Source organism: Spea bombifrons, chromosome 2 (genome assembly GCF_027358695.1).
Source record: "Spea bombifrons isolate aSpeBom1 chromosome 2, aSpeBom1.2.pri, whole genome shotgun sequence".
Taxonomy (NCBI): domain Eukaryota; kingdom Metazoa; phylum Chordata; class Amphibia; order Anura; family Pelobatidae; genus Spea; species Spea bombifrons.
In genome coordinates, this window is record NC_071088.1 from 327,894 (window position 1) to 341,767 (window position 13,874).

The window sequence follows — 13,874 nt, forward strand, 5'->3', positions numbered from 1 at the left end:
ACTCCATTTCTCATTGGGTAGATACCCACGTGCAGGGCGATGTCACTGGACTTCCGGTCCTCGCGCTGTGTTTGAGGGCGGGTCTTCCGGCTATCAGGTGTCTGCAGCATTTGGGTCCTGTGCTAGAGGTGAGTACCGGGGGCTGCTTGGCGGGCAGTCGGCTTCAGCGTCTAGGGCCCCCAATCCCTCCCCCCTTTACACCTCCGTGCTGCCCCGTCCTTCATTACCTAACCCCTTTCAAATTCCCCAGCTTGCTTGGCCCTTCCCTGATACTCTGCACCCGTTGTACAGCTCCATTGCTAATTATCTGCTGCCCCCTACCCGCCCGCGCTAGTTGCCCTTGTCTGGTCTGCCCGTTCCCCATATTAGCTGCCCTTTTGGAGCTGTGAATCCCCCCCCCCGTTAACTGCCCCTAGGTGTATGCAGTCCCGCAGCTCTCCGCTTACCCGATCCCCTTCCCTGACACTTGCTGAGGACTTGCCGGGTGTCTATAGTGGGCCGCGTCGCTAGTGATTTGCCGGGTGTCTATAGTGGGCCGCGTCGCTAGTGACTTGCCGGGTGTCGATAATCGGCCGCGTCGCTAGTGACTTGCCGGGTGTCGATAGTGGACCGCGTCGCTAGTGACTTGTGGGGTGCCAGGAGTGGACTGCGTCGCTAGTGACTTGCTGGGTGTCTGTAGTGGACCGCGTCGCTAGTGACTTGTCGGGTGCCAGGAGTGGACTGCGTCGCTAGTGACTTGCCGGGTGTCTATAGTGGACCGCGTCGCTAGTGACTTGCCGGGTGTCTATAGTGGACCGCGTCGCTAGTGACTTGCCGGGTGTCTATAGTGGACCGCGTCGCTAGTGACTTGCCGGGTGTCTATAGTGGACTGCGTCGCTAGTGACTTGCCGGGTGTCTATAGTGGACCGCGTCGCTAGTGACTTGCCGGGTGTCTATTGTGGACCGCGTCGCTAGTGACTTGCCCGGTGTCTATAGTGGACCGCGTCGCTAGTGACTTGCCGGGTGTCTATAGTGACTTTAGGACTCTGATAAGGTCAGAGGAGAGATAAGGGAGATTCTCATGCAGAGGTGGAGACAAGTGTCATGTGGGGGAGGGTCAGGCTGTGTCTGCAGGTGGTGGAAAGTCTGGGGGGGTTCTGCCCCCCCCATGTTTATCTGTTGGGGGAGGCGTCTGGCTATACCGACTTGTAGTACTTGTCTAATGGGCCTTATCGATTTTCTGTGATTGGCTGACATTTCATGGCGTGTTGAGTTGGTGTCATGGCCCACTGTGGCCACTTATGCTACATGTGGCCTTATTACTGTGTCTATGGCAATGTGTGCCCCGTGTTGTTTGTGTGCTTTTACTCTGACTGGGGGTTGGCTTTTGGCCTGCGGGTTGGGTGGCGGGGCTCGCGGCTTTTGGTCTGCGGGTTGGGGGTGGCGGTCTGCGGGTGGCGCGGCTCCCGGCTTTTGGCCTGTGGGTTGGGGGTGGCGCGGCTCCCGGCTTTTGGCCTGTGGGTTGGGGGTGGCGCGGCTCCCGGCTTTTGGCCTGTGGGTTGGGGGTGGCGCGGCTCCCGGCTTTTGGCCTGTGGGTTGGGGGTGGCGCGGCTCCCGGCTGTTGGCCTGCAGGTTGGGAGTGGCGGTCTGCGTATTGGGTGGCGCGGCTCACGGCTGTTGGGTGCCGGTTGTGGGTGGCACATCTTTGGTTTGGCTGGGCGCGACCGACGGTTGTGGGTGGCTCGGCTCCCGGCTCCCGGCTGTTGGCCTGCGGGTTGGGGCTGTTGGCCGCCGGTTGTGGGTGGCACGTCTTTGGTTTGGCTGGGTGCGGCCGCCGGTTGTGGGTTGTGCGGCTGTTGGCTGCCGGTTGTGGGTGGCACATCTTTGGTTTGGCTGGGCGTGACCGTCAGGTGGGTGGCGTGGCTCCCGGCTGTTGGCCGCCGGTTGTGGGTGGCGTGGCTCCCGGGGGCTGTTGGCCGCCGGTTGTGGGTGGCGCGGCTGTCGGTTGGGTGGTTTCCATGTGTTAAGCATGGTGTCTCTGTTGCTGTCTGATTAATGTCGCTGTAATCCCCACATCTGTTTTTCATGTATGTTTTGTGGGTTCCTGGCCTGCCGCAGAGTGTCAGACCTCCTGGGTTTTGGGCTGCAGGCCCCGTGGCTAGCGGTGGGGTGAGGGGTGGCTAGCGGTGGGGTGAGGGGAGGCATCGCCCACCTCCTCTGCCAGTTTGTGCTGAGCCAGCAGATCAAAGTACATTCTTAATCCTAGAGGATTTACCGGATTTAGCTCCAGCCTAACCTGCCACGTCTGCCACAACCTGGAGGAGACGGCAGCGAGAGCCCCGTTCACACCGGCTGAGACGCCCACCTCGGGAAGGCAGCCCCGATCTGGGGGATAGGCGTAAAGTTAGAGAGGACAGAGGGTTTATCAGCTGGAAGGTGGAGCAGGGTATCCACTCCTCCAGGAGAGTGGGCAGAAACTGCTTCTGGAGGGCATTAACCAATTGAAGCCCCCACTCCTTCTCCACTAGGGAATAGACTCTTCAGTGGGCGAGAAGCTTGTTTGTCGCGGTGTTGCCCTGCGGTCCTGCAGCATGCTGGCCAATCAGTCTGCCGCCTGCCTGTTCTCGGGCGTCTGCGCCACCCTGTTTGCCGTGGCGTTGGTGTATTATCTTTATTGGTGAGTCGGCTGCTGGTGGTTTCACAGCCCATACCTTGTGTGGAATCTGCCTCCGATCGATCGCTCCCTGCGTGCTGGCTCTGGTGGCGGGTGAGGGCATCTGATGGAGTGAGCGCGGGTTTGTGTGAATGGGATGAATTACTGGAGACCGCGGGCAGACTCTGGCTCGTGGCCGTCTGCCCCTGGCTCGTGGCCGCCTGGCTCGTGGCTTCACGAAACTACCTTTACTGGGCGTGAGGGAGAGCCGCAGAACTGAACGCAGCGTCGGTTGGTGGCCGTGGAGGAGATCGGCTGCTTTTAGTTAAACCGATGCTGAATCCATTTATGTGACAACGTACAGCCGTCCAGCGCAGACTCGGTCCTTGTGGGCACGGCCCGGGGGGCCGGTGGGTGGGATGAGGCAGCCTTTATACTCGTTGAGTGACCTCTTTGTGTGTGACTCTCCGCAGGACGGTAGCTCTGAGCGAGGGTCCGTGTAAGCGGTACTGAGTGTCGGCTGCAGGATGGGCGTTTGGGGCTTTGTGAAGACGCAGTTTGTGGTCCACCTTCTCATCGGATTCGTCTTCGTGGTCAGCGGCCTCATCATCAACTTCCTGCAGCTCTGTACGGTCCCGCTATGGAGTTACAACAAGCAGCTCTACCGGAGGGTCAACTGCCGGCTCGCCTACTCTCTGTGGAGCCGTGAGTACCCAGCGATGGCGCGGAGGGAGGGCAAGCGGGTTTGGTTGCACTGTGCCTCATCCTCCGGTCCTTGGGGCATGACCACAGGTGAGCAAACCAGACACTCCCGTGTCAGGTAATATGTGGAGCGCATGTTCACAAGAGCTTAGTGTAAGGAGTAAATAATCGTCGAGGTCCGGAGCCCACACCGTGGCTCTAGTATCCTCTGCCTACCCCCTCCCATAAACATATCCCCCGCCTCGGGGCACGTTTCATGGATAACCACCTCCACTGACACTCTGCCACTTCCCTGAGCTAGAAAATGTGTCGAAGAGGAGGCCGCATTTTCCTAATGCACAAGATGGGTGGCAGCAGGTAGACTGGGCAAGTAGTCCTCATACAAGGGCAGTTAACTTTAATCTTAAAGGTGGCTGCGTAAGCGCTTTCCTTATCCCTCCAAGCTTTACTCTTCAGTATATGGGTCGTACTGTGGACCCACGTGTGCCCCAGCTGTGGGGTTAGTCTGGGGGGGGGCCCCCTCCGTTAGTCATGGTATCGGGTTGGTGTGGTGTTTTCAGCCCTTTCACGCAGTGCAGGGTGGTAAGAGGGTTTATGACCTGTTAGGTCACACAAGTTTCTCTGTTGCCCCCCAGAGCTGGTGATGCTGTTGGAGTGGTGGTCCGGCACGCAGTGCACCCTCTTCACGGACCAGCAGACGGTGGACCACTTTGGGAAGGAGCACGTGGTCATCATCCTGAACCACAACTTTGAGATAGATTTCCTGTGTGGCTGGACCATGTGTGAGCGCTTCGGGGTGCTGGGGGTGAGATTCTCCTGTTCTGCCTGCGGTCAGGCCCTTCACGGAGCGCACGCCGGGTCTCTGCTTCCTGTCCACTCTATTCTCTCGCGCTTGCTTGGAGCTCCCATGCGCCCCCGCAGACTCACCTCTCTGCTTGCTCCCCACCACTGATACTCCTCTTCCTTAATGGTGGTTCCCCCCCACCCCTCGCTTCTCACGCTCCTCTCTGTCTTGGTGTCCCTTGTCCCGCAGAGCTCCAAGGTCCTTGCGAAGAAGGAGCTCCAGATGGTGCCGCTGATCGGTTGGACGTGGTACTTCCTGGAGATCGTCTTCTGTAAACGAAAGTGGGAAGAAGACAGGGATACCGTGATCCATGGCATCAGGAGCCTGTGTGATTACCCCGAGTATATGTGGGTGCGTGCGCTCTATTGTGTATATACACGGGGAATATGGGATTACCCAGAGAATATGTGGTGCATGCGCTCTATTGTATAGACACGAGGAATATGTGATTACCCAGAGTATATGTGGTGCATGCGCTCTATTGTATAGACACGGTCAATATGGGATTACCCAGAGTATATGTGGTGCGTGCGCTCTATTGTATAGACACGGGGAATATGGCATTATCCTGAGTATATGTGGTGCTTGCGCTCTATTGTATAGATATACCGGTGTGGCGCACTCTGTACCCCTATGGTAGATCACCTTCACCCTTTCTACCCCTGGTATATTGGGACGCATGCACGGTTCTCAGTGTTACCCCCCTCACGTGCCCCGTGTTTTTCTGCCCCCCGTAGTTCTTGCTGTACTGCGAGGGGACGCGTTTCACAGAAACAAAGCATCGGATCAGCATGGAGGTGGCTGATAAGAAGGGACTGGCGCGTCTGAAGCACCATCTCCTGCCCCGCACCCGCGGCTTCACAACCGCCGTCCAGTGCCTGCGCGGGACGGGTAACTTCTCCGCTTCCACCGTGCTCTCTCTCTCTCTCTCTCTCTCTCTCTCCTTTTGTGCGCTCGCTCACGCTGCCCTCCGTCTCTTCCAGCCACTGCAGTCTACGACGTGACGTTGAATTTCCGTGGGAATAAGAACCCGTCACTGCTGGGGATTTTATATGGAAAGAAATACGAAGCGGATATGTGTGTGCGGTGAGTGGCTATCCGGGCCCCTTTTGCGCCTGTCTGCCCCTCCCCCTTGTTTGTGGCGTGCGCCTGTCTGCCCCTCCCCCTTATTTGTGGCGATCACCTGCCTGCCCCTCTACTCCTGCGCGTCTCACTCTTGAGTCTCCGTCGCAGGCGTTTCCCGCTGGAGGACGTTCCGCTCGATGAGAAGGAGGCAGCTGACTGGCTTCACCGGCTGTACCAAGAAAAGGTAACGGGTCACCCGGGGGACGGGTTCGGGATTTGGAAATTTAATGCGATCAGCGTGTTTTCGGTGCCCTCCGCACCTGGAAGGGTTAATTACCTGATCCCAGACAGATGAACAGAAGCGTTGGGGAGAAATCGGTGGCAGCCGTGTCAGAGCCAGCATTATCTGTTCCTCTTATTAATGAGACAAAATAGGCAAAACCAATATTTTATCACACACGCAAAATAACGATGCTATTAATTATTGTAGGATCACATCCGCAATATTAATTTAAAGAGATAGCTGAAAATTATAATTCCAATTATATATCATCACGATAGTCAATCAAAAAATTATTTATTGTAAAAACAATTTATAAAATATATATATGAGTCACACAGTGCATGATATAAAAGAGAAAATTCTTTAAACATGTCAAATTACAGTATATCCAAATACAGTATATTATCGAGAGTTATCAATATGAGTTACTACTTTATGAGTCTAACACACAATTAATTTCCAGTCCACTCAGCAACCAAAAATGATGATCAGGGCAGTAATAAAAAGATCACTAACTCTATCTATATATTATATAACTAATATGACAAAATAAGAGTATTAGCGAAGTTCCTAATAGATGCAAATGATGTCAAACTTCATCTATAGGTAAAAATACCTTTTCATTATTATTATCACGGGTTATAAGCTGCAGTCTCACAAGCCGTCATATACAATAATATCATATACAATAATATCATATACAATAACGCCATATACAATAATATCATATACAATAATATCATATACAATAACGCCATATACAATAATATCATATACAATAATATCATATACAATAATGCCAAATACTTGTTGCTGTGGTCCAACTGGTCCTTGTAGACGTTAATCCAGGTTCAGTGGGAAGAAATATAACTTTCTAAAAGGTATATAGGTTAGAACTCAAAGTAACTCTGAGAACAAAATATGGTGCCAGGATCTTAAGATTCCAATTTCCAATTCTCTGGGGTAAATTTGGTGAATGAGTCCGTCAGGGTCTGTCTGTTTCAGGTTGCGTTTTTCAGGGTCCTCCTTAAATTATTCAAGACATAAGCTTTTAAAGACAGGGCTTATTATCATAGCCTCCACCTATTGGCTGGAATTCTCCAATCATAACGGTGGGATTTACCCATTATAATTAGGATTTCTAATCATATTTACACCGTTGTAATTTCTTAATTTACCTCTGAGAGACGCTCTGGTCTAAGAAATAACTTAAGACCACTACATATGTGTTCATATGGTCCCCTTATCTTTAGATGTTACCTCCTAGGTAGTAAATCAGGTCTTTGTAGTCGCCCATATCTCCAGACGTTGCCTCCTAGGTAGTAAATTAGGCTTTGGGGGTCTTACAACCGATCCCCCATTCCATTTCCATACCTAAGGATATTTAGTGTCTACTCCTTAACTTTCTCATGGCAGATAACATTCATAGGATCATATATACTGAAACATCATTATACATGAATACTTCTTTGTTCTCAATTATAGAGGGACAAAGACAGAAATAATCATTATATGACTAAAGAAAATAAAATGGCTTTGACTCCATTTTGTGTTCATGTAACATACATATATATGGAATACTTGTTTTTGATCATAAAATATCTGACAAACTACAGATTAGCAGATAACGTAATGGGGAGGAATAATCCTAGTATAGTTTTTTTTTGCGAATGTTCAGTTAACTGTTGCTGCTTTTCCCAGGATGCTTTGCAGGAACGATACCTCCAGGAGGGCACCTTCCCTGGCACCCGAATTGTACCCCGTCGGCGGCCCTGGACTCTCCTCAACTTCTTATTTTGGGCCACGCTCCTCCTGTCGCCTCTGTTCTCTTTTGCGATCGGCATCTTTGCGAGCGGCTCCCCCTTTTTAATCCTCTCCTTTATTGGCTTCATGTGGACAGGTAATTCACATGGGGGGGGCGCATGTGGTGCAGAAAGATGAGGGGGGTTCAGGCAAATAGGGGGAGAGCAGTCGGATAATTTGTTTGGTTATGGGGGGATTGTGGCGGCGAGTGGATAATTCCTGTGGGGGGTTGCGGATGGAGTACAGGCGGATGATTTGTGTGGTTATGGGGGGGTAGAGCGGGATTTGGGGGGGGTGGGGTGACGCTGCCAGGCCGCCTGACTTGTGTTCCCTTGTCTGCCAGCCTCGTTTGCCGTCCGGCGTCTCATCGGGGTGACTGAGATTGAACGAGGATCGAGTTACGGAAATCGGGAGGTGAAGAAGAGTGATTAGGAGCCGGCGTGGAGCCGGAGGAGAGCGTCTGGACTGTATCTTGGTTTATACTTCTTACTAACATGGACTATGTGGGAGGAGCTTCCCTCAGAGCCCTCCCCCACGGAGCAGCACCAAGAGCCAATAGGATCCTGCCATTTCACAGGCACTAGAACACCAGAGTTCTGTCCATTTTTTTTTTTTTATTATTTCGTGCCCTCTTCCTCGCTTGTCTCGCCTCCCACTGCCCCGGTCCAGTATATTTCACCCCAGCGTAGCCGTGTTCTCCCTCCTCGCCCCGCGTTTCGCCTGCACTGTGTTTAGGTCGGGGCTTTTGGGCACTTCTGCCTCTCCTCTCTAGAAGCTCGTCTGAGCTGGATCCCCAGCCATGTAAACAACTTCCCCAGCCAAAAGGGACCAGCCCCTGCGCAGCATGTCGCACACGGGGGCTGCTCTGTGCAGAGCGTGCTCCCGGGGGCCATTCTGAGGAAGGGGTATTATTCACATTAGGCACCTGTGCCCCCCCCCACGTGCAGCTTATTCAGTCTCCTGTCAGGAAGGGGTTAACAAACCTACGCAGTGCTCTTTAGCAGGATGTGTTTCAAGCCGGGGCAGATCCTCTGCGAGGGTGGGCGTCCCGGTGCATTCTGGGCCGTTACTATTGGAGAGACGAGTAAGAACCAGTAAAGCTCCTCCAACGCAGGGCCACTAACCCTTAACGTCAGGGGGCCGGCCTCTCTGACAGCGTAAGGGTTAATGTCCAACCACCTCTGCCTGTAGCGGGATCTTCTGCTTCGCTTGCACACGCATCATATCATTGGGAGCAGACACTGCATGTAGGGGCTGAACCTGCGCCTGTAAACGCGTGTCCTATGACTATGCAGTGTGTGTGTATGTGGGGTTTCCAGTGTGGACACGCATCCTGTCTTTAGACGTGTTTAGACTTTGTTCTTTTGTGCACGGGGATGGGCGTGGATCCTGCTGTCGCGTGTACGCTGTCTGTGTGTCCTCTTTGCCCTGTACACGCTCGTTCCCTGTGTGTAAAAGCTCTGTCCCCGTGCATGCACAGCGTGGGGGCGCTTCAGTGTGTGCGCGGCGTGCTCCCTAGGACTCACGTGTGCGTTAAGTGTACGGGTGCGTGTCAGAGACATACACAGGGATGGCCGGCTCGCTCTGTGTACACGTAGGAGCTTAGTCAGATGCTTTGGGTATGTATGTATGTATGTATGATGTGGCCCGTATCTGATCTGTGTCCTTGGCTCACTTTATGTGCGTGGGCCCAGCTCGCTCTGTGTACGTGCAGGAGCCTAGTGTGGGCCGTGCACTCGGCTTGCATTGCATATGTACATGTGTGTGTGGTGCGTGTTCGCGTGCCCGGCTCGCTCTGTGTACACGCAGGAGCCTAGTGTGGGCCGCACACTCGGCTTGCTTTGCGTACGTGCGTGGTCCGTGTCCACACGCCGACTCGCTCTGTGTACACGCAGGAGCCCAGTGTGGGCCGCGCACTCGGCTTGCATTGCGTACGTACATGCGTGTGTGGTCTGTGTTCGTGTGCCCGGCTTGCTCTGTGTACACGTAGGAGCCGAGTGTGGGCTGTGCGCTCTGTTTACTTTGTGTATGTACCTACATGCGTGTGATCCGTGTCCTTGTCTCTCTCTCTGTACACGCACTCACTACACGATGCTGCCGGTTTGATCCTCCCCTGTAACGACGCTAGGAGTAACAAATATTAAAGCTATGAGTTGAACTACGTGTCCGTGTCCTCTGCCTGCGTTCTCCTGGTCCGTGTTCTCTCCGTGTGCTCAGATATGACTGCATGAAACACAACACCGAAACCCCCACGCCCTGTATACACGGGGTTAATAATTCCTCTGTGATCCCTCCAGCAAAGCACATGCCTGTGGTCGGCATCACACAGGTAAAGGAGAGGCGGGGGGCACGTAACTACCCCGGAGCAGGAAGGGTAATTCAGGGGGTAGGTTAAGGAAGGGGGGGGGGGGCCGTAACTTGACCCTGTTGCAGGAAGGGTAATAATGTAAGGGGGGGGCACGTAACTTGTTACTGGGGCAGGAAGGGTAATAATTCAGGGGGTAGGTAAAGGGGGGGGGCACGTAACATGTTCCTGGGGCAGGAACGGTAATAATTCAGGGGATAGGTAAAGGAGGGGGGGCACGTAACTTGTTCCTGGGACAGGAAGGGTAATAATTCAGGGGGTAGGTAAAGGAGGGGGGGCACGTAACTTGTTCCTGGGACAGGAAGGGTAATAATTCAGGGGGTAGGTAAAGGAGGGGGGGGGGTGTAGCTTACATAGTACATAGGTTTTTTTTTTTTTTTTTTTTTTTTCCTTCAACCTTACGAACGAAGTCCATCAAGTTCACCCCTTCTACCCAACCTTCCTATTCTTGATCCAAAAGAAGGTAAAAAAAACCCCCTAATTAAGCGACTTCCAATTCTGCCATCGGGGTGGGGGGAATATTTCTTGACTCCAAAAGGCGATCGGATTTCTGCTTGGATCGAGAAGCTCTAAAATATTAATGTTATTCTATTTATAGCCCTTTATGTCCTGTCTTTCTAAGAAAATATCGAGGCCCCTTTTGAAGGCATCTAATGCATATGATAACCACCCGTGTATAGTTATATAATGTATATCGGCCCGCGTATATTTATATAATGTATATCGGCCCGCGTATATTTATATAATGTATATCGGCCCCGTGTATATTTATATAATGTATATCGGCCCCGTGTATATTTATATAATGTAAATCGGCCCGCGTATATTTATATAATGTATATCGGCCTGCATATATTTATATAATGTATATCGGCCCCGTGTATATTTATATAATGAATATCGGCCCCGTGTATATTTATATAATGTATATCGGCCCCGTGTATATTTATATAATGTATATCGGCCCGCGTATATTTATATAATGTATATCGGCCCCGCGTATATTTATATAATGTATATCGGCCCCGTGTATATTTATATAATGTATATCGGCCCCGCATATATTTATATAATGTTATCATATCCCCTCTGAGATGCCGTTTTTCCAGTGTATATAATTGTAACTTTTTTAGTCTCTCTCCATAACGAGTATCTCCCAATCCCCTTATTCATTTTGTTTTCCTCCTTTGCACTTTTTCTAGTTCCATAATGTCCTTTTTAAGGACCGGTGCCCAGAATTGTACCGCGTATGCAGGGTGAGGTCTTACCAATGACCTGTAAAGAGGCAGATAATATCCTCCTCCCTTGAATCAATACCTCGTTTCATGCATGCCAAAACCTTATTGGCCCTCGCAGCTGCTCGCTGGCATTTCACACTGTTGCCAAGTCTGTTGTCAACTGTTATTCCTAAATCCTTCTCATTGGTAGTTTCCCCCAAGGATATTCCATTTAAAGAATAGGTCGCATTTTTATTATTTTTACCATAATGCGTAACTTTGCATTTATCGATGTTGAACCTCATCTGCCACTCGCACGCCTGGCCCTCAACTCTGTCTAAATCTTCCTGCAAAGAAGAAACATCAAGATTAGTCTGAATTACCTGGCCTAATTTTGTGTCATCAGAAAACCTGTGACATGGCTCTCAATGCAGCCTGGGAGATCATTTATAAATAAATTAAAAAGAAGAGGACCGAGGAGAGACCCCTGAGGCCTCCACCTAATACCTGCGTACAGTCTGAGAAACATCCATTCACAACAACCCTCTGCATTCTAACTTTCAGCCGAGTAGCCTTTTATGCGAAACCGTATCAAATGCCTTAGCAAAGTCCAGATAAATCCCATCTACGGCCACCCCCAGGTCTGTATATTTTTACTAACTTCTTCGTAGTTAGGTTGGTTTGACGAGATCCGTCTTTCACAAATCCATGCTGACTTCTACTGATTGGATTCTGGATCAAGATATGATCTTGAATGTATACCTTTATTATTATTATCTTTTATTTACATAACCTTTATTATAATTATTATTATCTTTTATTTATATAACCTTTAGTATCCCTTCAAATAATTTCCCCACTACCGATGTGAAGCTTACTGGCCGGTAATTGCCCGGTTGAGATTTTGATCCCTTTTTAAATATGGGCACAACATCTGCCTCGCGCGAATCTAATGGAACTATGCCCGAGCTGAAAGAATCCCTAAAGATTAGTAATAATGTTTGGGCCAGATTTAGGCTTAACTCCTTCAGTACCCTTGGGTGTATACCATCCGGTCCAGGGGCCTAGTCTACCTTAACAGGGGCAGGAAGGGTAATAATTCAGGGGATAGGTAAAGGAGGGGGGGCACGTAACTTGACCCCGGGGCAGGAAGGTTAATAATTCAGGGGGTAGGTAAAGGATGGGGGCACGTAACGACCCCGGGGCAGGAAGGGTAATAATGCAGGGGATAGGTAAAGGAGAGGAGGGCACATGTACTGCTGGAAGGTTGCCAGGGAGGGGGAGGGGGAGCGAGCACCTCTGTCGGGGTGCGACACGCAAGCTACTGAGGCTCGGGGCAATGGGGCACTGAAGCGTGGCTTCTGTGGTGGTAAACGGCTGGGGCAATTTAAGAATGTCTGGGTGCAAACACCAGGCGACAAACATTACCTGCAGGGCAACTAAGCCCGTGGGTGACACCCAGTCCCGGGACGAATGGTTAGATTCTCAGGGTTTTACCCCAGTCTCGGGCTGAATGGGCAGATTCTCAGGGTTTTTACCTCAGTCTGGGGCTGAATGGGCAGATTCTCAGGGTTTTACCCCAGTCTTGGGGTGAATGGGCAGATTCTCTGGGTTTTTACCCCAGTCTCGGAGTGAATGGGCAGATTCTCTGGGTATTTACCCCAGTCTCGGAGTGAATTGGCAGATTCTCAGGGTTTTTACCCCAGTCTCGAGCTGAATGGGCAGATTCTCAGGATTTTACCCCAGTCTCAGGTTGAATGGGCAGATTCTCAGGGTTTTACCCCAGTCTCAGGGTAAATGGGCAGATTCTCAGGGTTATTACCCCAGTCTTGGGGTGAATGGGCAGATTCTCAGGGTTATTACCCCAGTCTTGGGGTGAATGGGCAGATTCTCAGGGTTATTACCCCAGTCTTGGGGTGAATGGGCAGATTCTCAGGGTTATTACCCCAGTCTTGGGGTGAATGGGCAGATTCTCAAGGTTTTTACCCCAGTCTCGGGGTGAATGGGCAGATTCTCAGGGTTTTACCCCAGTCTCTAGGCGAATGGGCAGATTCTCAGGGTTTTTACCCCAGTCTTGGGGGGAATGGGCAGATTCTCAGGGTTTTACCCCAGTCTCTGTATGAATGGGCAGATTCTCAGGGGTTTTACCCCAGTCTTGGGGGGAATGGGCAGATTCTCAGGGTTTTACCCCAGTCTCCGGGTGAATGGGCAGATTCTCAGGGTTTTACCCCAGTCTGCGGGTGAATGGGCAGATTCTCAGGGTTTTACCCAGTCTCGGGGTGAATGGGCAGATTCTCAGGGTTTTTATCCCAGTCTCGGAGGGAATGGGCAGATTCTTTGGGTTTTACCTCAGTCTCGGGGTGAATGGGCAGATTCTCAGGGTTTTTACCCCAGTCTCGGGCTGAATGGGCAGATTCTCAGGGTTTTTACCCCAGTCTCGAGCTGAATGGGCAGATTCTCAGGATTTTACCCGTCTCAGGGTGAATGGGCAGATTCTCAGGGTTATTACCCCAGTCTCAGGGTGAATGGGCAGATTTTCAGGGTTATTACCCCAGTCTCGGGGTGAATTTGCAGATTCTCAGGGTTATTACCCCAGTCTTGGGGTGAATTTGCAGATTCTCAGGGTTATTACCCCAGTCTCGGGGTGAATTTGCAGATTCTCAGGGTTTTACCCCGGTCTCGGGGTGCATGGGCAGATTCTCAGGGTTTTACCCCAGTCTCGGGGTGAATAGGCAGATTCTCAGGGTTATTACCCCAGTCTCAGGGTGAATTTGCAGATTCTCTGGGTTTTACCCCAGTCTCGGGGTGTCGGGGCAGATTCTCAGGGTTATTACCATAGTCTCAGGGTGAATGGGCAGATTCTCAGGGTTTTACCTCAGTCTGGGGCTGAATGGGCAGATTCTCAGGGTTTTACCCCAGTCTCGGGGTGAATGGGCAGATTCTCTGGGTATTTACCCCAGTCT

General features: G+C 51.3%; 1 protein-coding gene across 2 annotated transcripts; it reads left to right on the forward strand.

Moving 5' to 3' along the window:
- Positions 1 to 67: 67 nt before the first annotated feature.
- AGPAT3 (1-acylglycerol-3-phosphate O-acyltransferase 3) lies at positions 68 to 8,118 on the forward strand. Of its 2 annotated transcripts, none has more exons than XM_053457136.1 (9): positions 68 to 128; positions 3,106 to 3,337; positions 3,970 to 4,139; positions 4,368 to 4,529; positions 4,916 to 5,069; positions 5,162 to 5,264; positions 5,412 to 5,487; positions 7,228 to 7,426; positions 7,673 to 8,118. In XM_053457136.1, the coding sequence occupies exons 2-9, from the start codon at positions 3,160 to 3,162 to the stop codon at positions 7,759 to 7,761; spliced, it is 1,131 nt and encodes a 376-aa protein (XP_053313111.1). In that variant the 5' UTR covers positions 68 to 128; positions 3,106 to 3,159; the 3' UTR covers positions 7,762 to 8,118. The 2 variants fall into 2 exon arrangements, with proteins under 2 accessions (XP_053313111.1, XP_053313112.1); XM_053457137.1 differs by lacking the exon at positions 68 to 128 and adding an exon at positions 2,319 to 2,656.
- The last annotated feature ends 5,756 nt before the right edge of the window (positions 8,119 to 13,874 follow it).

What these genes read in the sequence shown, in the direction of transcription:
- AGPAT3 (XM_053457136.1), top strand. Translation starts at nt 3,160, where the DNA reads ATGGGCGTTTGGGGCTTTGTGAAGACGCAGTTTGTGGTCCACCTTCTC. An exon ending in ATTACCCCGAGTATATGTGG is followed by an intron (nt 4,530 to 4,915) that starts GTGCGTGCGCTC and finishes TGCCCCCCGTAG; the next exon opens with TTCTTGCTGTACTGCGAGGG. An exon ending in GAAGCGGATATGTGTGTGCG is followed by an intron (nt 5,265 to 5,411) that starts GTGAGTGGCTAT and finishes TCTCCGTCGCAG; the next exon opens with GCGTTTCCCGCTGGAGGACG.